Here is a 22,678-nt window from a genome sequence, read left to right on the forward strand (position 1 = left end):
AAGACTTCTTACTGTGTTCAATGTTAATGTAAGCCTACTTGTGACAATGAAGATTATTAGGGGCTGGTTCAGCACAGTGGGCTAAACAGCTGGCTTGTAATGCAGAACAAGACCAGCAGCGCGGGTTCAATTCCCATACCGGCCTCCCCGAACAGGCAGCAGAATGTGGCGACTCGGAGCTTTCCACAGTAACTTGATTGAAGCCTACTTGTGACAATAAGCTATTATTATTATTATTAAAACACACTGAAGATTCAAAACTCACCGGGCGAGATTCTCCGCAAATGCAGAGAGTTGTGAAGGCTGCCGTGAAACTGGCCGTGTTTCACAGCAGCCTTCATGCCCGTTACTGGGACCCGATTCTCCCCCCCCCCGTCGGGGCTAGGAGCGGGACCCCGGGAATAACGGCATCGTGGCCTTAACGACCGTCGCCAAGATGACGCGCGGCTGGCACCTGTATTGGATTGGATTGGATTGGATTTGTTTATTGTCACGTGTACCGAGGCACAGTGAAAAGTATTTTTCTGCAAGCAGCTCAACAGATCATTCAGTACATGGGAAGAAAAGGGAATTTAACAAAATTCAAGAAAATACATGAGAATACATAATAGGGCAACACAAGATATACAATGTAACTACATAAGCATTGGCATCGATTGAAGCATACAGGGTGTAGTGTTAATGAGGTCAGTCAATAAGAGGGTCATTTAGGAGTCTGGTGACAGTGGGGAAGAAGCTGTTTTTGAGTCTGTTCGTGCGTGTTCTCAGACTTCTGAATCTCCTGCCCGATGGAAGAAGTTGGAAAAGTGAGTAAGCCGGGTGGGAGGGATCCTTAATTATGCTGCCTGCTTTCCCCCGGCAGCGGGAGGTGTAGATGGAGTCCATGGATGGGAGGCAGGTTCGTGTGATGGACTGGGCGGTATTCACGACTCTCTGAAGTTCCTTGCGGTCCTGGGCCGAGCAGTTGCCATACCAGGCTGTGATGCAGCCCGATAGGATGCTTTCTATAGTGCATCTGTAAAAGTTGGTAAGGGTTAATGTGGACATTCCGAATTTCCTTAGTTTCCTGAGGGAGTATAGGCGCTGTTGTGCTTTCTTGGTGATAGCGTCGACGTGAGTGGACCAGGACAGATGTTTGGTGATGTGCACCCCTAGGAATTTGAAACTGCTAACCATCTCCACCTCGGCACCATTGATGCTGATAGGGGTGTTACAGTACTTTGCTTCCTGAAGTTGATGACCAGCTCTTTAGTTTTCCTGGCATTGAGGGAGAGATTGTTGTCGTTACACCACTCCACTAGGTTCTCTATCTCCCTCCTGTATTCGGACTCATCGTTATTCGAGATCCGGCCCACTATGGTCGTATCGTCAGCAAACTTGTAGATGGAGTTGGAACAAAGTTTTGCCACGCAGTCGTGTGTGTACAGAGAATAGAGTAGGGGGCTAAGTACGCAGCCTTGTGGGACACCGGTATTGAGGACTATTGTGGAGGAGGTGTTGGTGTTCATTCTTACTGACTGTGGTCTCTTGGTCAGAAAGTCAAGGATCCAGTTGCAGAGTGGAGAGCCAAGTCCTAGGTTTTGGAGCTTTGATATGAGCTTGGCTGGGATTATGGTATTGAAGGCGGAGCTGTAGTCAACAAATAGGAGTCTGATGTAGGAGTCCTTGTTTTCGAGATGCTCTAGGGATGAGTGTAGGGCCAGGGAAATGGTGTCTGATGTGGACCGGTTGCGACGGTATGCGAATTGAAGTGGGTCAAGGTGTTCCGGGAGTATGGAGGTGATGCGCTTCATGATTAGCCTCTCGAAGCACTTCATTACAACTGATGTCAGGGCCACCGGGCGGTATTCATTGAGGCATGTTGCCTGGTTCTTCTTTGGTACCGGTATGATGGTGGTCTTCTTGAAGCAGGTGGGGACCTCGGAGTGGAGTAGGGATAGGTTAAAGATGTCTGTGAATACTTCTGCCAGCTGGTATGCGCAGGCTCTGAGTGCACGACCAGGGATCCCGTCCGGGCCCATCGCCTTCCGTGGGTTCACTTTCAGGAAGGCCGATCTGACTTCGGAAACTGTGACGGTGGGTATGGGTGAATTATGGGCTGCTGGGGCACTCAACAGCGGATTGTTGGTTACCTGCCGTCAGCCGCGCATGCGCAGGTTGGAGCCGGCTCCAATACGCGCATGCGCGGGTGACGTCATCACGCCATTAACGCAACCCGCGCATGCGCGGTTCCGCATTTCTCCACCCCCGCCTGACAAGATGTGGCGGCTTGATCTTGTCGGGCGGCGGAGCGGAAATAGTGCGTCCCTTTTGGACGCAGGCCCGACGATCGGTGGGCACCGATCGTGGGCCTGTCCCCTCCTGAGCACAACGGTGGTGCTCCAGCCCCAAACGGGCATCCAGCGCCTGTTTTTACGACGTAAGCGAGCAGGTGTGTTTGCTTCCGTGAAAAAACGGGCGTAAAGGCCCGGCCGATTGGCCCATCGGCCTCGGAGTATCGCCGCTCGCCGTAAAAAACGGTGAGCGGCGATTTGTGACGTGGGTCGGGTGGGGGGGGGGGGGGGGGGGGGGGAGAATAGCGGGAGGGCGTGAAAAATGTCGGGAGGCCCTCCCGCTATTCTCCCAACCGGCGTGGGCAGCGGAGAATCGCGCCCACCATCTGCCAATCAGTATTCTACATTTTTATCCACCCAGTGTCTTCCTCATAACCATTTCTGCTGTAATGTTGATTAAATATGGTGAGAAGAGATATAGCTGTCTAATACCCTTTTAAACTCTGAACCATTCTGGGAGGGGGCCGGTAACTCTGATCCTAGCTTGTTGCTTGGTTTGCAAATTGATTAAATGCAATGAGTGTTCCAGCTCTCCAAATAACCAATACTTTAACCATATTTCAATGCTTGTGTTGAGATTATTCTGTTAATTATATTGGATAATCATTAAAACTATTCCTATCTTTTGCTTGCAGTGGGAGTGGCCAAGTGAGTTGAGAGGTAAGGGGCACACTTTTAAAAGCTGGAATAAGAAGGGTTAATACTGTTTCGCTGGTCAGGAATAGCAAAGAGATCTGCAACAAACTCTCTCACCTTTACACTCCCTGCTCTGGTTCACTTTCCCACACAATCTCAGTATTACCTCAGCAAACCCAGCCCTGTCGACTCTGCAAAGTCCTCTTTACTCTTTCCTGGGTGCTTGTGCCACAATTGGGAGAGCTGTCCCACAGACTTACTTGTGACAATGAAGATTATTAGGGGCTGGTTCAGCACAGTGGGCTAAACAGCTGGCTTGTAATGCAGAACAAGGCCTGCAGCGCGGGTTCAATTCCCATACCGGCCTCCCCGAACAGGCGGCAAAATGTGGCGACTAGGGGCTTTCCACTAGTAATTGAAATGAAGTTACTGTGAAAAGCCCCTAGTCGCCACATTACGGCGCCTGTTCGGGTACACAAGAAGGATAATGTCTGTGACTCATTTACAGATAATGCCCCTACATACCATCACCATTTCTGGGTATGTCCCATCGACAGGCCAGACCCAGCAGGTGTGGCGGCATATTGGTATATAGTCAGGAAAGAGTGGCCCTGGTAGTCCTCAACGTCGACTCCGGACCCCATGAAGTCCCATGGCATTAGTTCAAATCTAGTTACCAAATACCACCCACCCCTCAGTCGATGAATCAGTACTTCTCCATGTTGATCACCACTTGGCGGAAGCATTGAGACTGACACGGGTACAGAATTTCCAAGGGCCCTTAGGGATGGGTAATAAATGCTGGTCGAGCCAGCGAAGCCCACATTACATTAAATAATGAACGCTGCATAGTAGGGGACTTCAATATCCATCACCAAGAGTGGTTTGGTAGTACCACCACAGACCAAGCTGGCCGGATCTTAAAGGACATAGCTGCTGGACTGCAGCAGATAGTGAGGGAACCAACAAGAGGTAAAAACAAACATGACCTCATCCTCACCAACCTTCCTGCTGCAGGTGCATTTGTCCATGAAACTATTGGTATAAGTGACCATGATTACAATCTCCGACCAGACCGCAACAGTGCCTAGGATACTGGACAGAAAACCCAATATTTGTTTTTAGTTTTTAACAATATGTGGAAAGATCGATTCACTCCAGGAGTGATTGCATGAAGAAATACAGCTTGGTTATTTTTTAAAACAAAACTTTATTGTGAATAACAATATTTAACTTTTTAACTTCAAATCCAAAAGGAACAGGGCACCCATACACCTTAACACCTACCAAATTCCTTTTCAATTTCCGACCAAACAACAAGAAAGTACACATACAGCTCTCAATCATTTTAAACAGGTCCTAAAGTGATACTTGCATTACAAAGCAAATTCAGGCTCAGTGGTTACTTCACTTGATTTGTCTTAGTCTTCTCCTTGTCTCCAGGCAAGGCTGCTCTGTTTTTAAATATTATCACTTTTAAAGCTATCTCACAGGGAAAGAAAACTGCTTGTCTTGTGCTCACACACAAGGCTTCCCAGTCAGAGCTTTCAGTTTCTCACAAAATGGCGCTGTCTCTCTCTGACTCCTCCTGGCACTGACCTCATATCCTCAAGATGAGAAAAACAATCTCTTCAGGCAAGCTGCAAATCGTTAATTCTCCACGGACTTTCCTAGTCAAACCACACTGACCCCAGGCTTTTAACTCTTAAAATTTGCTCAGGATATTTATAATTCAATTTGCTAAAAAGGGGCGGCATGATGGCACAGTGGTTAGCACTGCTTCCTCACAGCTTCAGAGACCCGGGTCCAATTCCGGCCTTGGGTGATTCTCTGTATGGAGTTTTCACATTCTCCCCATGTCTACGTGGATTTCTTCCGGGTTCTCTGGTTTCCTCCTGCAGTCCAAAGATATGCCGGTTAGGTGGATTGGCAGTTTTAAATTGCCGTTAGATGGGGTTACGGGAATAGGGCGGGGGAATTGGGTCTAGGTCGAATGCTCTTTCAGAGGGTTGGTGCAGACTCGATGGACTGAATGTCCTCATTCTGCACTGTAGGGATTCTATGATTCTATGATTCTAAAATCCTCCGATTGTCACACCACCATACAGTCTTTGTGGAGACAACGGCCAGTCTTCACACCAATGTGTTGTGTGGCACTACCCACCATGCTAAATGGGATTGATTTTGAACAAATCTAGCAACTCCAGCCTGGCAACTATGAGGTATTGAGGGTCTTTAGCGACAGCAGAATTATTACCAACCACAATCTGTAACCTGATGGTCCAGCATATCCCCACTCTATCATTGCCACCAAACCAGGAGATCAACCCTGGTTCAGTGATGAGCTCAGGAGGGCATGCCTACTGAAAAATGAGGTGTCAACCTGGTAAAGCTACAACACAGAACTACCTGCGTGCCCAACAGAGCTAAGAAATTCCCTAACCAAAGGATCAGGCCTAAGCTGTACTCTTCTACCACATTCTGCCATGAATTATGGTGGACAATTAAGCAATTCACTGGAGGAGGAGACTCCACAGCTGCCATCATCCTCAATGATGGAGGAACCCAGCACATCTGTGCAAAAGTTGAGGCTGAAGCATTCTCAACAATCTTCAGCCATAAATGCCAAATGGATGATCCATCTCGGTTTCCTCCACAGGTCCCCAGCATCACAAATGCCATCTTCGGCCAATTTGATTCCCTCCATGTGATATCAAGAAATGGCTGAAGACACTGGATACAGCAAAGGCTATGGGCCCCGACAATATTCTGGCAATAGTAATGGAGACTTGTGCACCTGATCTTGCTGTGGCCCAGGCCAAGCTGTTCTAGTGCAGTTACAGCACTGGCATCTACCCAGCAATGTGGAAAATTGCCCAGAATAGCCTTTAGACAAAGGGCAAGATAAATCCAACCCGGACAATTACCGCCACATCGGTCTACTGTCAATCATCAGCAAAATGATGGAAGGGGTCATCAACAGAGTTATCAGTGGTATGTGTTTAGCAATAACCTGCTCACAGACACTGAGTTTGGATTCTGTCAGGGTCACTCAGCTCTTGACCTCATTTTAGTCTTGGTTCATACATGAACACAAGAGCTGAACTCCAGCGGTGAGGTGAGAGTGACTGCCCTTGACATCAAAGAGCAAAGAAAAGTACAGCACAGGAACAGGTCCTTCAGCCCTCCAAGTCTGCGCCTACCATACTGCCCGTCGAACCTAAAATCTTCGACACTTCCTGGGTCCGTAACCCTCTATTCCCATCCTATTCATATATTTGTCAAGAAGCCCTTTAAACGTCACTATCGTACTTGCTTCCAGCACCTCCTCTGGCAGTGAGCTCCAGGCACCCGCTACCCTCTCTGTAAAAAACGTCTCTTTCACCGCTCTTTAACCTGTGATTATCCCTCTCTCCAGTTGCTCCATTTGGACCTGTAAAGACTTAATTACCTGCAAAGACTCGCACTGAAAGTATCGTCTTGCATCTTTGCCTTTGTCCATATATATGTTTCTGGAACATACCTCTTCATTCATCTGAGGAATGAAGTGAGAGCAGTGCTCCAAAAGGTAGTGATTCGAAACAAACCTGTTGGACGTTAACCTGGTGTTGTAAGACTTCTTATTGTGCTCACCCCAGTCCAACACCAGCATCTCCACATCATAGGAAGTGTGCAGAAGAGATTTACGAGGATGCTATCTGGACTTGATGGTCTGAGTTATAAGGAGAGGCTGGATAGACTAGGATTTTTTTCCCTGGACCGTAGGAGGCTTAGGGGTGAACTTATAGAGGTCTATAAAATAATGAGGAGCATCGATCAGTGAGATAGTCAACATCTTTTCCTAAAGGTAGAGGAGTCGAGAACTAGAGGGCATAGGTTTAAGGTGAGAGGGGAGAGGATACAAAAAGAGACCAGGAGGGAAATATTTTCACAGGGTGGTGAGCATCTGGAACGGGCTACCAGAGGCAGTGGTAGAGGCGGATACAATTTTGTCCTTTGAAAAGCAGTTAGACAGTTACATAGGCAGTGTGGATATAGAGGGATATGGGTCAAATGTAGGCAAGTGGGACTAGCTTTGTGATAGAAACTGGGCAGCATGGACCAGCTGGGTCGAAGGGCCTGTTTCCATGCTGTAAACATTTATGACTCTATGGCAATTGTTGCTGGCCTAGCCAGCGAAGCCCACATCCCTTAAATGGAAAAAATAAACTCTCTACTCTCTCTCCTAACACCTTCCTTACCCTCCATACACAACACACATGATGAATGTACACCTTGCAGATAAATATAATTAATTCAGAGCTGACATGCTAACAACGTGTATCTTTGACCACCAGGTAACCAGGACAACACGGACCCACCTACCATGACGGTAAGCTGAGCTGCTCAGTACCACTGGGGAACTTTGGGATTTGTGTGTATTGCTTCTCAATAAATTCAGACACTTGAATCAGGGGCAAATGGTGAAATTGACTCATTGATTCCTTCACATCCATGTGTTCATTCGGATCCTTCCTCTTTCCAACTATCACGTGTGTATGGGGATTCTCAAAACTGTTTCCATATTCAACCATTGGCATATGCAGCCATTCTGACATATTCAGCCATTGACCTCTCCAGTAGTTTGGCATATAGAGCCTGTGACATATTAGGGACATGATCTAACGGCCTCATCGTGCCCGAAATGGGTCACGATGAGGCTGGTAAGTCTCGCGAAAGGTCTCTTGCGAGACTTATGATGTTCGGTATGCCTCGTGAGATAACAAGATCTCGTGAGGCATTGAGAATTGGATACCTCCCTCAATGGGCGGGATCCAGATTTGAATATTCAAGTGTACAGTTAGTCTTGTTTAATATGTCTGCACCAAAGTTACCCAAGACACGGGATCTAATGGCCTCGCCTTGGAGGCCCAGAACGGGCACTATTTAGCAATGATTTCCATAAATGTGAACCAGGCCTACCAACACTTTTGGGGGTAGTGGGGGTGGGTGGCAGGGGGAGTAGGGGGGCGTCTCCCAGGCGATCGAGGGCCCCTCCCAGGTAACCGGGGGCCCCTCCCAGGCAACCGGGGGCCCCTCCCAGGCGACCGGGGGCCCCCTCCCAGGCGACCGGAGGCCCCTGGGTGGTCAAATTCTTGGCAGGGTGGTACCCCTGGTATAAAATGAACAAATAATGGCAATAACGGAATGGTGGTCTACTGGTCTACTTATTCCCAAAACCTCATCCCACACATACACACACAAGACAGACACTCAGTGAAGAGGTAGGGGAAGAATTAAAATAACGGAATTGAAGGAAAAGGTTTGGGATAAATATTCCCTGCTGAGGTTGTGGCGAGCGTCGGTCTTCTCCGAAATGCGACTTCTGCAGAATTGATTTATACAGAGATTCAGGGACGGTGCGATTCTATCCTTTGACACGAAACCAGCAGGGGCTGGTTTAGCACAGGGCTAAATCGTTGGCTTTGAAAGCCAGGCAAGCCAGCCAGCACGGTTCAATTCCCATACCAGCCTCCCCGAACAGGCGCCGGAATGTGGCGACTAGGTGCTTTTCACAGTAACTTCATTTGAAGCCTACTTGTGACAATAAGCGAGTTCATTCAGATGGAGCTCACACAGGAATTCAGGTTGGTGCAATTCTGTCCTTCGACCACCAGATGGAGCCTCCATCTCTCTGAGATATTACTGGAGCAGCACGGTGGCCTAGTGGTTAGCACAACCGCCTCACGGCGCTGAGGTCCCAGGTTCGATCCCGGCTCTGGGTCACTGTCCGTGTGGAGTTTGCACGTTCTCCCCGTGTCTGCGTGGGTTTCGCCCCCACAACCCAAAAATGTGCAAAGTAGGTGGATTGGCCACGCTAAATTGCCCCTTAATCGGAAAAAAATAATTGGCTAATCTAAATTTATAAAAAAAAAAATCTGAGACATTAGAGACTTTTCCTTTTGCCTGATCTCTCTGCAGAAACCCCGGCTGTATCATGAAGGGAGTTCTCAGGCTGGGTTATTCCCAGCCATTTAGACAGAGGATTGAAGTATTCCAGACTTGGTGGGAGAATCTGCTTGCAGCCTTTCATTCCAATAGTTCCCTTCACAGGTCAGGCTGCCCCCAGCGTCTTTTTAAATAGTTAACAATAATAATAATATCACTTATTGTCACAAGTAGGCTTCAGTGAAGTTACTCTGAAAAGCCCCTAGTCGCCACATTCTGGCACCTGTTCGGGGAGACCGGTACGGGAATTCAACCCGCGCTGCTGGCATTGTTCTGCAATACAAGCCAGCTATTTAGTCCACTGTGCTAAACCAGAAATAGTTCCCTTCCCAGGTCTAGCTAGGAGCCTTTTACATTACCTGGCAGAGAAACAAAGAGAGAGTGCCTTCCCACTGCTTTCTGCCTGTGTTTTCTCACAGCAAAATGGAGCTCTTCACAGGATCCGCCTTTCTTCTGGACTGTTCTGAATGACTCCACCAATCTCAAACAGAAATAGGTGATGTCTCAGAATTCCAGACTCACCATTGACAGCTTGCCAAGGTCTATCAACTGACATCATGAGCATTGCTACAGAGCATTAAGTGGAAGTCCTGGGCTAGTCATTAGACCAGGGATGTTTCAGCGAAAGATCCAATGTTGCCGCAACTAACAACAAGAATGTAGATCAAAGGCAGTCAGCAGCAGGAATTGAAAAGGAACCATGGAACGGGCAAAAAGGTTTTAGTGCCGGATAGGAGACTGTTAAATAAGTTTAAGAGCTCATGGTTGTTCAGGATAAGATCCTGGCATGGATAGAGGATGGCTGAATGGCAGAAAGCAAAGAGTGGGAATAAAGGTGTCTTTTTCAGGTGGCAGCCGGTGACTAGTGGTGTGCCTCAGGGGTCTGTGCTGGGACCACCACTTTTTACAATATACATTAACATGTGGAAGAAGGTACTGAAGGCACTGTTGCTAAGTTTGCAGATGATACAATGATCTGTAGAGGGACAGGTAGTATTGAAGAAGCAAGGGGGCTGCAGAAGGACTTGGACAAGCTAGGAGAGTGGACAATGAGTGGCAAATGAAATACAATGTGGTAAAGTGTGAGGTTATGCACTTTACAAGGAGGAATTTAGGCATAGACTATTTTCTAAATGGGGAAATGCTTCGGAAAGCAGTAGCACAAAGGGACTTGGAGTCCTTGTACTCGATCTCTTAAGGTTTATGTGCAGGTTCAGTCGGTAGTTAAGAAGGCAAATGCAATGTATGAGGAATGTTTGACAACTTGGTCTGTACTCGTGGAGTTTAGAAGGATGAGAGGGGATCTTATTGAAACTTACAGGATACTGCGAGGCCTGGATAGAGTGGACGTGGAGAAGATGTTTCCACTTGTAGGAAAAACTAGAACCAGAGGACACCATCTCAGACTAAAGGGACGGTCCTTTAAAACAGGATGAAGAGGAATTTCTTCAGCCAGGGGGTGGTGAATCTGCGGGACTCTTTGCCGCAGAAGGCTGTGGTGGCCAATTCACTGAGTGTCTTTAAGACAGAGATAGATAGGTTCTTGATTAATAAGGGGATCAGGGGTTATGGCGAGAAAGCAGGAGTTGTACCTTTTCCTTTGTCGACTCTGAACATTTATCAAATGGCATAGTGGCACAGTGGTTAGCACTGCTGCCTCCCGGCGCCAGAGACCTGGGTTCAATTTCGGCTCTGCGTTGGTTTCCTCCCCAGTCCAAAGTTATGTGGGTTAGGTGGATTGGCCATGATAAAATTGACCCCAGGTGGGATGATAGGAAAAAGGTGGGGATTTGGATTGGGCCGAGGTGGTATGTTCCTTCATAGGGTCAGTGCAGACTTGATGGGTCTCCTTCTGCACTGTAGTGATTCTTCTATCATTCTAGGTCATTTCTGAAATAATCTCTCCCTTCTGGCTTCGAATGTTGTCAATTCAAGTCACACGCCAGAGAGTTAAACCCATAATCTAGGCTTCTACTTCAGTACTCAGGGAGTGTCAGAGATACGTCCTTCTGATTAGGTGTTAAACCTGGGACCTTGTCTGTCCTCTCAGGTCAATATACAAAACTGGAAGAGCAGGGGCATTTACCTCTGTGTCCTGATGAATATTTATCACTCATCTAAAATCACTAAAACGATGGTCTAGTCATTTTAGCATTGCTGATTGTGGGATCTTGCTGTGTCCAACTTGCTGCAGCATTTCCCTGGATTATCAGTGTGACTACATGTCGAATCTGCTTTATTGGCAAGAACGTGCCTTGGGACATCCTGATGTTGCAGAAAGTGCGATGAAAATACAAATCCCTTTCTTCCTATTTTCATTTGTGCTCTGCCCTATCTGGACCTTTGTGATCTGCTCCATTTCTAATAGACTGATCCTCTTCAAACCAACAGGATCATTGAATATTCTTATTCCAGCTGCCCCATTCTCAAAAGATTTATCCTTTCAGAAAGTTAATGAATGTACCATTTCATAACTATGATTAACAATATCCCTGTAAAAAGAATTAATGTCCCACACTTTGTCTTTGGTGAATTAATACTTCAATCTTTTTTTTCATTCCAGCATTCATGTAAACTTGCAGGTAAGTATAATATGAGAGTTTAAGTAAATTATACACACACTCAATCACACCAAAATAAAATCAGTTACAAACATATACATATTATATAGATAGATATTGTCCCCATCTAACACTCCCAGAGCAGGTACAGCACAGGGTTAGACACAGAATGAAGCTCCCTCTACACTGTCCCTATCAAACCCACAGTTTGATGCTGTGGGAGAAATAGAGGTGGACATAAAGGGGAATATTATAGAATATTATAGCTTTATTGTGGGAGGACACATTGGAGGGCTCAGACAATGAGGCAATCCGGGTAGAGCTCAGGAACAGGAAGGGGGCAATCACAATGTTGGGCATTTATTACAGATTCCCCCAACTGCCAACAAGAGATAGAGGAGTAGGCAGAGAGATTTTGGATAGGTGTAAAAGTAACAGGGTTGTTGTGGTCAGGGATTTTAATTTCCCCCTATATTGACTGGGACTCACTTAGTCTAGGGGTTTGGATGGGGCAGAGTTTGTAAGGTGTATCCAGGAAGCCTTCTTGCTGCAATATATAGATAGTCCAACTAGGGAAGGGGCAGTACTGGATCTGGTATTGGGGAATGAGCCTGGACAGGTGGTTGAGGTTTCAGGAGGGGAACATTTTGGGAGTAGTGACCCACAATTCCGAACGTTTTAGGGAACCTTTGGAGAGGGATGAGGGCAACCCTTGCAATAAGGTGCTAAACTGGGGAAAGGCAAATGATGATAATATTAGACAAGAATTGAAGAATTTGGATTGGGTGCCGCTGTTGAATAATAAATCAACATCGGACATGTGGGAGTCTTTCAAGCGACATTTTATTAGGAATCAAGGAAGTCACGTTCCTGAGTGAATGAAGGATAAGTATGTAATGTTTAGGGAGCCTTGGATAACGAGGGATATTATGAACCTCATCAAAAAGAAAAAGGAGACTTTTGTACGGTCTAGAAGGATGGGGACACTCGAAACCCTTGAGGAATATAAAGAAAGTAGGAAGGTACTGAAGTGGGAAATTAGGAGGGCGAGGAGGGGTCATGAAAAGTCCTTGGCAAGTCGGATTAAGGTGAAGTCCCAAAGCTTTTATTCACACGTAAAAAGCAGAGGGTGGCCAGGGAAAAGATTGGACCACTTAAGGATGTGGGGGAATCTATGTGTTGAGCCAGAGGAAATGGGCAAGGTACTAAATGAGTACTTGCTTCAATGTTCACTAAAGAGAGGGACTTTGTGGAAAATGATTCCTAGGTAGGGTGTGTGGACAGTCTGGATCATGTTAACATTGAAAAGGAGGAGGTATTGGGTCTTTTAAAAGATATGAAGGTAGATCAGTCTCCTGGGCTGGATGGATTTATCCAGAATACTGAGGGGAAGCAGGGAGGAAATTGCTGGGGCCTTGACTGACATCTTTGTATCCTCATTGGCTACAGGTGAGATCCCAGAGGACTGGAGAATAGCTAATGTAGCACCGCTGTTTAAGAAAGGTAGCAGGGATAATCCTGAAACTATAGGCCAGTGAGCCTCACGTCGGTAGTAGGTATTTATTGCAGAGAATTCTCAGGGACAGGATTTATACCCATTTGGAAACAAATGAACTCATAAGCGATAGACAGCATGGTTTTGTGAAGGGGAGGTTGTGCTTCACTAACCTTGACTGAGTTTTTTGAGGAGGTGACAAAGATGATTGATGAGGGTAGGGCGGTGGATGTTGTTTGGGGCAGCAAGGGTAGCATGGTGGTTTGGGGCAGCACGGGTAGCATGGTGGTTAGCATAAATGCTTCACAGCTCCAGGGTCCCAGGTTCGATTCCCGGCTGGGTCACTGTCTGTGCGGAGTCTGCACGTCCTCCCCCGTGTGTGCGTGGGTTTCCTCCGGTGCTCCGGTTTCCTCCCACAGTCCAAAGATGTGCGGGTTAGGTGGATTGGCCATGCTAAATTGCCCGTAGTGTAAAAAGTACGGTTGGGGGGGGGGGTTGTTGGGTTACGGGTATAGGGTATACGGGTATAGGGTGGATACGTGGGTTTGAGTAGGGTGATCATTGCTCGGCACAACATTGAGGGCCGAAGGGCCTGTTCTGTGCTGTACTGTTCTATGTTCTATGTTTACATGGATTTCAGTAAGGCTTTTGACAAGGTGCCTCATGGCAGACTGGTGCAAAATGTGAAGTCACGCGGGATCAGAGGTGAGGTGGTAAGATGGATACAGAACCTACTCAGTAACAGAAGGCAAAGTGTAGCAGTAGAAGGGTGCTTTTCTGAATGGAAGGTTGTGACTAGTGGTGTTTCACAGGGATCTGTGCTTGGGCCTCTGTTGTTTGTGGTGTACATAAAGGATTTGGAGGAAAATGTAGCCGGTCTGATTAGCAAATTCGTGGATGGCACCAAGGTTGGTGGAGTGACAGGTAGTGTTGAGGATTGTCAGAAGATATAGCAGGACATAAACAGGTTGGAGACTTGGGCAGAGAAATGGCAAATGTAGTTTAATCTGGACAAATGTTAGGTAATGCATTTTGGTAGGTCCAACGTAGAGGGGAAATATACCGTAAATGGCAAAACTCTTAGGATTATAGAAAATCAGAGAGATCTGGGTGTGCATGTCCACAGATCTTTGAAGCTGGCAGCACAAGTGGATGAGGTAGTCAAGAAAGCATATGGAATGCTTGCCTTCATTGGACGGGGCATCAAGTAAAAAAACTGGCAAGTCATGCTACAATTGTATCGAACCTTGATAAGGCCGCACATGGAATATTGCACACAATTCTGGTTGCCACAGTACCAGAAGGATGTGGAGGCTTTGGAGAGGTTGCAGAGGAGGTTTACCAGGATGTTGCCTGGCTGGAGGGTGTTAGCTATGTGGGGACGCTGAATAGATTCGGACTGTTTTCATTAAAAAGACAGAGGTTGAGGGGTAACCTGATAGAGGTCTACAAGATTATGAGGGGCATGGATAGAGTGGATGGGCAGCCACTGTTTCTCCGGGTGGAGGGGTCAGTCACCAGGGGGCATAGGTTTAAGGTCTGTGGGGCAAAGTTTAGAGGAGACGTGTGAGGCAGGTTTTTTTATGCAGAGGGTGGTTAGTGCCTGGAATGCATTGCCAGGGGAGGTTGTGGAAGAAGATACATTAATGGCGTTCAAAAGGCATTTTGACGAACACATGGATAGGATGGGTATAGAGGGATATTGCACATAGAAGTGCTGAGGGTTTTGGCAAAGGTTGGTGTGGTGAATGTTTAACTGGTAATTCACACTGTACCTTACTGTTGTCCCTGTGGGCCCCATCTGTGAGCCATTGTGTGGCTCTGCCCACAGGGGGGAGATGAGGAGCAGATACAGGGCCCCGCCCTAGGCTCCGCCCCCCTTTAGGAAGTATAAGTGCTGCGGTCCTGCGAGACCGCGCTCAGTATTGTGCAGTCGCAGGCCGGCTCAGTTGTAAACTGATTAAAGCCACAGTTTACTCCAACTCGTGTCTCTGAGTGAATTGATGGTCGCATCAATTTAATCGGCTTTAAGAACTACTATGGAATCAGCCCTCAATCCTGACCGACTGGAACTCGATCCACAGGCCGCAGAGGCAAAGGAAATTTTTTTGCATTGGCTTCGGTGCTTCAAGGCCTACCTGGCTGCGTCGACGACTTCCTCCGTTACAGATGAACAGAAACTAAGTCTTCTCCACGCACGGGTGAGCCATCGTATTTCTACTCAACTTGATGAAGCTAACTCTTACACTGAGGCCCTCGCGATACTCGACTGCCTGTACGTGCGGCCCATAATGAAGTCTACACGCGACACAACTTCACAACTCATCGCCAGATGACTATCTACGCGACCTCAAAGCCCTAGCACGCGACTGTAACTACCAGGCCATGACAGCCACTCAGCACATCGAACTCGCTGTCCGAGGCGTGTATATTGCGGGGGTCTGATCAAACTATGTGCGGCAGCGTCTCCTTGAGAAAGGGGCCCAGGACCTGGAGGACACGGTAAAACTGGTAACCTCTCTGGAGGTCGCTTTCCAAAGCCTAACTGCGTTCCCGGCCGATCACGCGACCCCATCGTGGACCCCCGACCAAAGGCTGCCCCAGGCCTGCGCCGCGCAGCCACCCGCCCACCACGGAGGACTATCTATTTTTGTGGCCAGCCCCAACACGCCCGGCAGGAAAGCCCAGCCCACAACGCGACCTGCAGCAGCTGCGGGCGGAAAGGGCACTTTGCTAAGGTCTGCCTGGCCAAATCAAAAAACTCAAACCCTAACTCGAACATTCGCTCCTCCGACTCCCAAGCCCGCAGACCCCGCAATGTGGCAGACTGTCTGCCGACTCTGCCTCCACACAACATTTGCGACTCACGGGGGCCGCCATCTTGGCCATCGTCCCCCTCGCGGCCGGCCATGTGTGATCCATGGGGGCCGCCACCTTGGGCACCATTTTCCTTGCCGCTCGCCACGTGTGATCCATGGGGGCGGCCATCTTGGACACCATCTTCCTCGCCACGTGCGATCAACCATCTTGGCCATCACCCGCTACGCCACTCGAAGATTACGACCTTCGCGGACAGTCATCGCGGGGCCGCTCCAGCACCACCGACCACGCCACCGACTATCCTCAACTTGGCGCAGTCACCTTGGACCAGTCGTGACCCAAGCACCTCAAAAGCTCCACAATGTCCGTCCGGATCAACGGATACGAGATACCGTGCCTGTTCGACTCCGGGAGCACTGAAAGCTTTGTTCACCCGGATCTGGTAAGCCGCTGCTCGCTCCCGATATTCCCGACACAGTAAACAATCTCCCTCGCCTCGGAGTCGCACTCAGTCCAAATACAGGGGTGCACTACTGCGACTCGAACCATACAGGGCGCCGATTACACTAATTTCCAATTGTATGTGCTCCCAGACCTCTGCGCCCCTCTCCTCCTCGGACTGGATTTCCAGTGCAACCTCAGGAGCTTAACATTCAGCTTTGGCGGACTCCTGCCCCCACTCCCTAAATGCAGCCTAGCAACTCTGAAAATCGACCCCACTCCACTCTTCGCTAATCTCACTGTCAACTGCAAACCAGTGGCCACTCGCAGCTTGAGGTATAGTCTACAGGACAGGGTGTTTATCAGATCTGAAGTCCGGCGTCTTTTGCGTGAAGGAATCATAGAGGCCAATAATAGCCCCTGGATAGTTCAGGTGGTGGTCACCAAAACTGGGGAAAAGCTCCGGATGGTGGTTGATTTCAGCCAGACCATTAATCGGTTCACGCACCTTGATGCGTACCCTCTCCCCAGGATTGCAGACAACGTAAATCAGATCGCACAGTACCGCGTGTTCTCCACGGTGGATCTGAAGTCTGCCTACCACCAGCTCCCAATCCGCCCGGAGGACCGCCACTACACGGTGTTTGAGGCAGACGGCCGCCTCTTCCATTTCTTCCGGGTTCCCTTTGGCGTCACGAATGGGGTTTCGGTGTTCCAACCAGCAATGGACCGAATGGTGGACCAGTACGGGCTGCGGGCCACTTTTCCGTACTGGATAACGTCACGCTCTGTGGCCATGACCAGCAGGACCACAACGCCAACCTCCACCGATTTCTCCACACCGCCCAAAAACTCAATCTCACCTACGATAAGGAGAACATAGAACATAGAACAGTACAGCACAGAACAGGCCCTTCGGCCCTCGATGTTGTGTCGAGCAATGATCACCCTACTCAAACCCACGTATCCATCCTATACCCGTAACCCAACAACCCCCCCCCCCCCCCCCTTAACCTTACTTTTTAGGACACTACGGGCAATTTAGCATGGCCAATCCACCTAACCCGCACATCTTTGGACTGTGGGAGGAAACCGGAGCACCCGGAGGAAACCCACGCACACACGGGGAGGACGTGCAGACTCCGCACAGACAGTGACCCAGCCGGGAATCGAACCTGGGACCCTGGAGCTGTGAAGCATTTATGCTAACCGCCATGCTACCGCGCTGCCCCGTAGAACATAGAACATTACAGCGCAGTACGGGCCCTTCGGCCCTCGATGTTGCGCCGACCCGTAAAATCATCTGAAGCCTATCTGACCTACACTATTCCATTTTCATCCATATGTCTATCCAGTGACCACTTAAATGCCCTTAAATTTGGCGAGTCTACTACTGTTGCAGGCAGGACGTTCCACACCCCTACTACTCTCTGAGTAAAGAAACTACCTCTGACATCTGTCCTATATCTACTACCCCTCAATTTAAAGCTCTGTCCCCTCTTGTTGGTCATCACCATCCAAGGAAAAAGACTCTCACTGTCCACCCTATCTAACCCTCTGACTATCTTATATGTCTCTATTAATTCACCTCTCAGCCTTCTCCTCTCTAACGAAAACAACCTCAAGTCCCTGAGCCTTTCCTTGTAAGACCTTCCCTCCATACCAGGCAACATCCTAGTAAATCTCCTCTGAACCCTTTTCAAAGCTTCCACATCCTTCCTATAATGTGGTGACCAGAACTGCACGCAATACTCCAGGTGCGGCCGCACCAGAGTTTTGTACAGCTGCAGCATGACCTCGTGGCTCCGAAACTCAATCCGCCTACTGATAAAGGCTAGCACACCATATGCCTTCTTAACAGCCCTATTAACCTGGGTGGCAACTTTCAGGGATTTATGTACCTGGATGCCGAGATCTCTCTGTTCATCTACACTGCCAAGAATCTTGCCATTAGCCCAGTACTCTGCATTCCTGTTACTCCTTCCAAAGTGAACCACCTCACACTTTTCCGCATTAAACTCCATCTGCCACCTCTCAGCCCAGCTCTGCAGTTTATCTATGTCCCTCTGTAACCTATAACATCCTTCAGCACTATCCACAACTCCACCGACCTTCGTGTCATCTGCAAATTTACTAACCCATCCTTCTACACCCTCTTCCAGGTCATTTATAAAAATGACAAACAGCAGTGGCCCCAAAACAGATCCTTGCGGTACATCACTAGTAACTGAACTCCAGGATGAACATTTGCTATCAACCACCACCCTCTGTCTTCTTTCAGCTAGCCAATTACTGATCCAAACCGCTAAATCACCTTCAATCCCATACTTCCTTATTTTCTGCAATAGCCTACCGTGGGGAACCTTTTCAAACGCCTTACTGAAATCCATATACACCACATCAACCGCTTTACCCTCATCCATCTGTTTGGTCACCATCTCAAAAAACTCAATAAGGTTGTGAGGCATGACCTACCCTTCACTTAACCGCGTTGAGTATCGCTAATCAACTTGTTCTTTTCAAGATAATTATAAACCCTATCTCTTATAACCTTTTCCAACATTTAACCCACAACCGAAGTAAGGCTCACAGGTCTATAATTACCAGGGTTGTCTCTACTCCCCTTCTTGAACAAGGGTACAACATTTGCTATCCTCCAGTCTTCCGGCACTATTCCTGTCGACAAAGACGACATCAAGATCAAGGACAAAGGCTCTGCAATCTCCTCCCTGGCTTCCCAGAGAATCCTAACACCTCCTCCTTGTGAACCTCAATTCCATCTAGCCTGGTCGACTGTACCTGAGTATTCTCCTCGACAACATTGTCTTTCTCCAGTGTAAACACTGACGAAAAATATCCATTTAACGCTTCCCCTATCTCCTCTGATTCCACACACAACTTTCCACTACTACCCTTGATTGGCCCTAATCTTACTCTAGTCGTTCTTTTGTTCCTGATATACCTATAGAAAGCCTTTTCCGCACTACCAGGCTAGCCATCCTCGGCTACGTCGTGGAAAATGGGGTCCTAGGACCTGACCCTGACCGTATTACAAATCCCTCTCCCTCACTTTCCCAAGGCCCTCAAGTGGTGCCTCGGATTTTTTTCATACTATGCTCAATGCGTCCCCCAGTATGTGGACAAAGCCCGCCCACTATTTAAGACCGCCCTATTCCCACTGTCAGTCGAGGCTCGCCAGGCCTTCGACTGCATTAAGGCGGACATCGCCAAAGCCACCATGCGTGCGGTAGACGAGCTCCGTCCCATTCCAGGTGGAGAGCAACGCATCAGAGGTCGCTCTCGCTGCCACCCTTAACGCTGCCACCCGATGCGCTCCATGCTATTAGGTCCCACCTTTGTACGGCCATGAATCAGACTCCTCATGATCGCTTATTTGTCTTCCCTCTGGGAACTACCACGGGGGCCTCGCTTCCATCCTGGTTGAGGACACCGGGCCCTTTCCTCCTTCGGAACCACGTTCGGACACATGAGACCGACCCCCTGGTAGAGAGGGTCCAGCTCCTGCACTCAAACCCCTACTACGCGTATGTCGAACACCCCGATGGCTGGCAAGACACCGTCTCCCTCCAGGACCTGGAATCCACAGGCTCTACCACCACTACCGCTGATATGCCCCCCCCCACACTACACCCCACCCGACCCACGCCCCGCATACCCGCGCCTATTTGCTTCCCGCACTCCCTTCCACCCGGCACACCAATCCGCAGGAACAAAGCTCAGGAAGAACCATCCCCGGAGTCCACCACCGGACCCGCACAGAACATCCTTCCACAGCCATCTGAAATGGCTGCAACACCTGCGCTTTGTCGGTCGCAACGCACGATCCGGGCGCCGGACCGACTGAACTTGTAGATCTGTCACCCCGCCGGACTTGATGTTTTTAACAGGGTGTGAATGTAGTTAATGTGTAACTGGTAATTCACACTGTTGTCCCTTTGGGCCCCATCTGTGAGCCAATGTGTGGCTCTGCCAACAGGGGGGAGATGAGGAGCATATATAGGGCTCCGCCCTAGGCTCCGCCCCCTTTAGGGAGTATAAGTGCTGCGGTCCTGCGAGACCGCCCTCAGTATCGTGCAGTCGCAGGCATGCTCAGTTGTAAGCCAATTAAAGCCACAGTTTACTCCAACTCGTGTCTCTGAGCGAATTGATGGTCGCATCAGTTGGTATCATGACCGGTACAGGCTTGGAGGGGCAAAGGGCCTGTTCCTGTGCTGTATTGTTCTTTGTTCTCTTTGTTAAACACTTCCAGGGCAGGTTCAGCACGGGGTTTGATACAGGGTAAAACTCCCTCTAACTGTCCCCATCAAACACTGGCAGGATAGGTACAGCACGGCGTTAGATACAGAGTAAAGCTCCCTCTACACTGTCCCTATCAAACACTCCCAGGACAGATACAGCACGGGGTTAGATACAGAGTAAAGTTCCCTCTACACTGTCCCCATCAAACACTCCCAGGACATGTACAGCACGGGGTTAGATACAGAGTAAAGCTCCCTCTACACTGTCCCCATCAAACACTCCCAGGACAGGTACAACACGGGGTTAAAGACAGAGTAAAGCTCCCTCTGCAGCTGCCGCTGAAACACTAAAATATTGGAAATGGTCAATAATCACTCCAGGCCTGTCTCACCTTTTTGCCTTTAACCTGCACACGTTTCTATTTCTACTCTTACTCAACCCACTTAAGACCCTGGGCTGGATACTCCCTTCTTGTTCTCCCGCATGAGCTAAGTTGTACCAGTTTTATGACCTCCTTGTGGTCGTAAAACGGGAGGCAATTCAGTGTTTCATGACATGCATATTTATGCATGAGGTGGAATAAGATGGATTCCGGGGGAATCACGACATTGTGCCGCCGCTTTGAACAAGCAACCCGACAGTGAGGTCCTGTGGCCTGCCACCACCCCGACCCCCCCCCCCCCCCCCCCCCGTGCTGCAAGTCAGTCCCTCCCCCTCCCCCCGTACCGCAAATCAGCCCCCCGCCCCCCCATACTCGGCAGCCCAGATTGCCCAGTGCCTCCCTGCTCCTCGGTATGGGGGTGACCCTTCATGCCCCCCGAGACACCTGTAAGAAGGGGACCACCCAGGGACCACTGTAATAGGGGGACCTCCCATCAGGATGTCTGTAATTGAAGACCCTCCGGGACCCCTATAATAGGGGGACTCCCCCAGAGACCCCTGTAATAGGGGGACCCCCCAGGAACTCCTGTAATGAGGGACCCCCAGGGACCCCTGTAATAGTGGAACCCTCCAGGATCTACTGTAGTAAGGAGACCTGACATGGATCCCTGTAATAGGGAGACTACCCACAGGGACCTCTGTAATTGGGAGACGATCCACATGAACCACTGTAATGGGAGAACCCCACAGGAACCCCCTGCAAAAGGGTGCCCTCCAGGGATTCCTATAATAGTGGGAGCCCCAGAAACCCCTGTAACAGGGGACCACCCTCAGGGATGCCTGTAATAAGGCCCCCCCCAGAAACCGTGGGCAGCACAATAGCATTGTGGATAGCACAATTGCTTCACAGCTCCAGGGTCCCAGATTCGATTCCGGCTTGGGTCACTGTCTGTGTGGAGTCTGCACATCCTCCCCGTGTGTGCGTGGGTTTCCTCCGGGTGATCCGGTTTCCTCCCACAGTCCAAAGATGTGCAGGTTAGGTGGATTGGCCATGATAAATTGCCCTTAGTGTCCAAAATTGCCCTTAGTGTTGGGTGGGGTTACTGGGTTATGGGGACAGGGTGGAGGTGTTGACCTTGGGTAGGGTGCTCTTTCCAAGAGCTGGTGCAGACTCGATGGGCCGAATGGTCTCCTTCTGCACTGTAAAACCTCTGTATTGGGGGGCCTCCCACAGGGACCACTCTCCTAAAGGGACCCCCCCCTCCCCCACCCCTCTGCCCCCCACTAACCCGGAACAGAAAATGACTCCTGTCAGGAAGCTAGAGCACAGTACAGACAGGGGCTTTGGGAAGCATTATATCTGTAAATGTTACCTTGCATCTTCATGTGTCCACTCCTGGCATAGCTGTGCCTGAATGTGGTTCCCACAGGTCCACTGTCTCCAATCCATTCATTGCTTTACAGTAGTGGTTCCTGATTGATAGCTCATAAAAACTATCTGCAAAGTGTAGTGATCTGCTGTGCCGTGCTTCATGGTGGACATAGCCCGTGACCCGGACCGCAAAAATAGTACCCCCTTTTGCCGCCCGTGCTCCCCAGGACTACCCCCCCCCCCCACTGTGCCCCCATCCCTGAATAAAGCCCCCCTGCCTGCAGATCGCTCTCCTCCGACTGTGGCGGCACTGGACTGAGTCCGCAGCCGCGATGCTGAATTCATGACGGGTGAGACCACGCATGTCGCATGCCATCGGGAACTCGGCCGG

General features: G+C 49.3%; 1 protein-coding gene across 6 annotated transcripts in view; it reads left to right on the forward strand.

Annotated features, from left to right (window-relative positions):
- LOC119955119 overlaps positions 1 to 22,678 on the forward strand; it is a 192,947-nt gene that overhangs the window by 143,330 nt on the left and 26,939 nt on the right. For all 6 annotated transcript variants that reach the window (XM_038781009.1, XM_038781010.1, XM_038781008.1 and 3 more), the window contains 3 exons: positions 2,969 to 2,993; positions 7,307 to 7,341; positions 11,521 to 11,539. In XM_038781009.1, the coding sequence (XP_038636937.1) occupies positions 2,969 to 2,993; positions 7,307 to 7,341; positions 11,521 to 11,539 (79 nt within the window). The remainder of the gene's footprint in view (positions 1 to 2,968; positions 2,994 to 7,306; positions 7,342 to 11,520; positions 11,540 to 22,678) is intronic.

This window comes from Scyliorhinus canicula, chromosome 20 (assembly GCF_902713615.1).
Source record: "Scyliorhinus canicula chromosome 20, sScyCan1.1, whole genome shotgun sequence".
In the NCBI taxonomy this organism is placed as follows: Eukaryota; Metazoa; Chordata; class Chondrichthyes; order Carcharhiniformes; family Scyliorhinidae; genus Scyliorhinus; species Scyliorhinus canicula.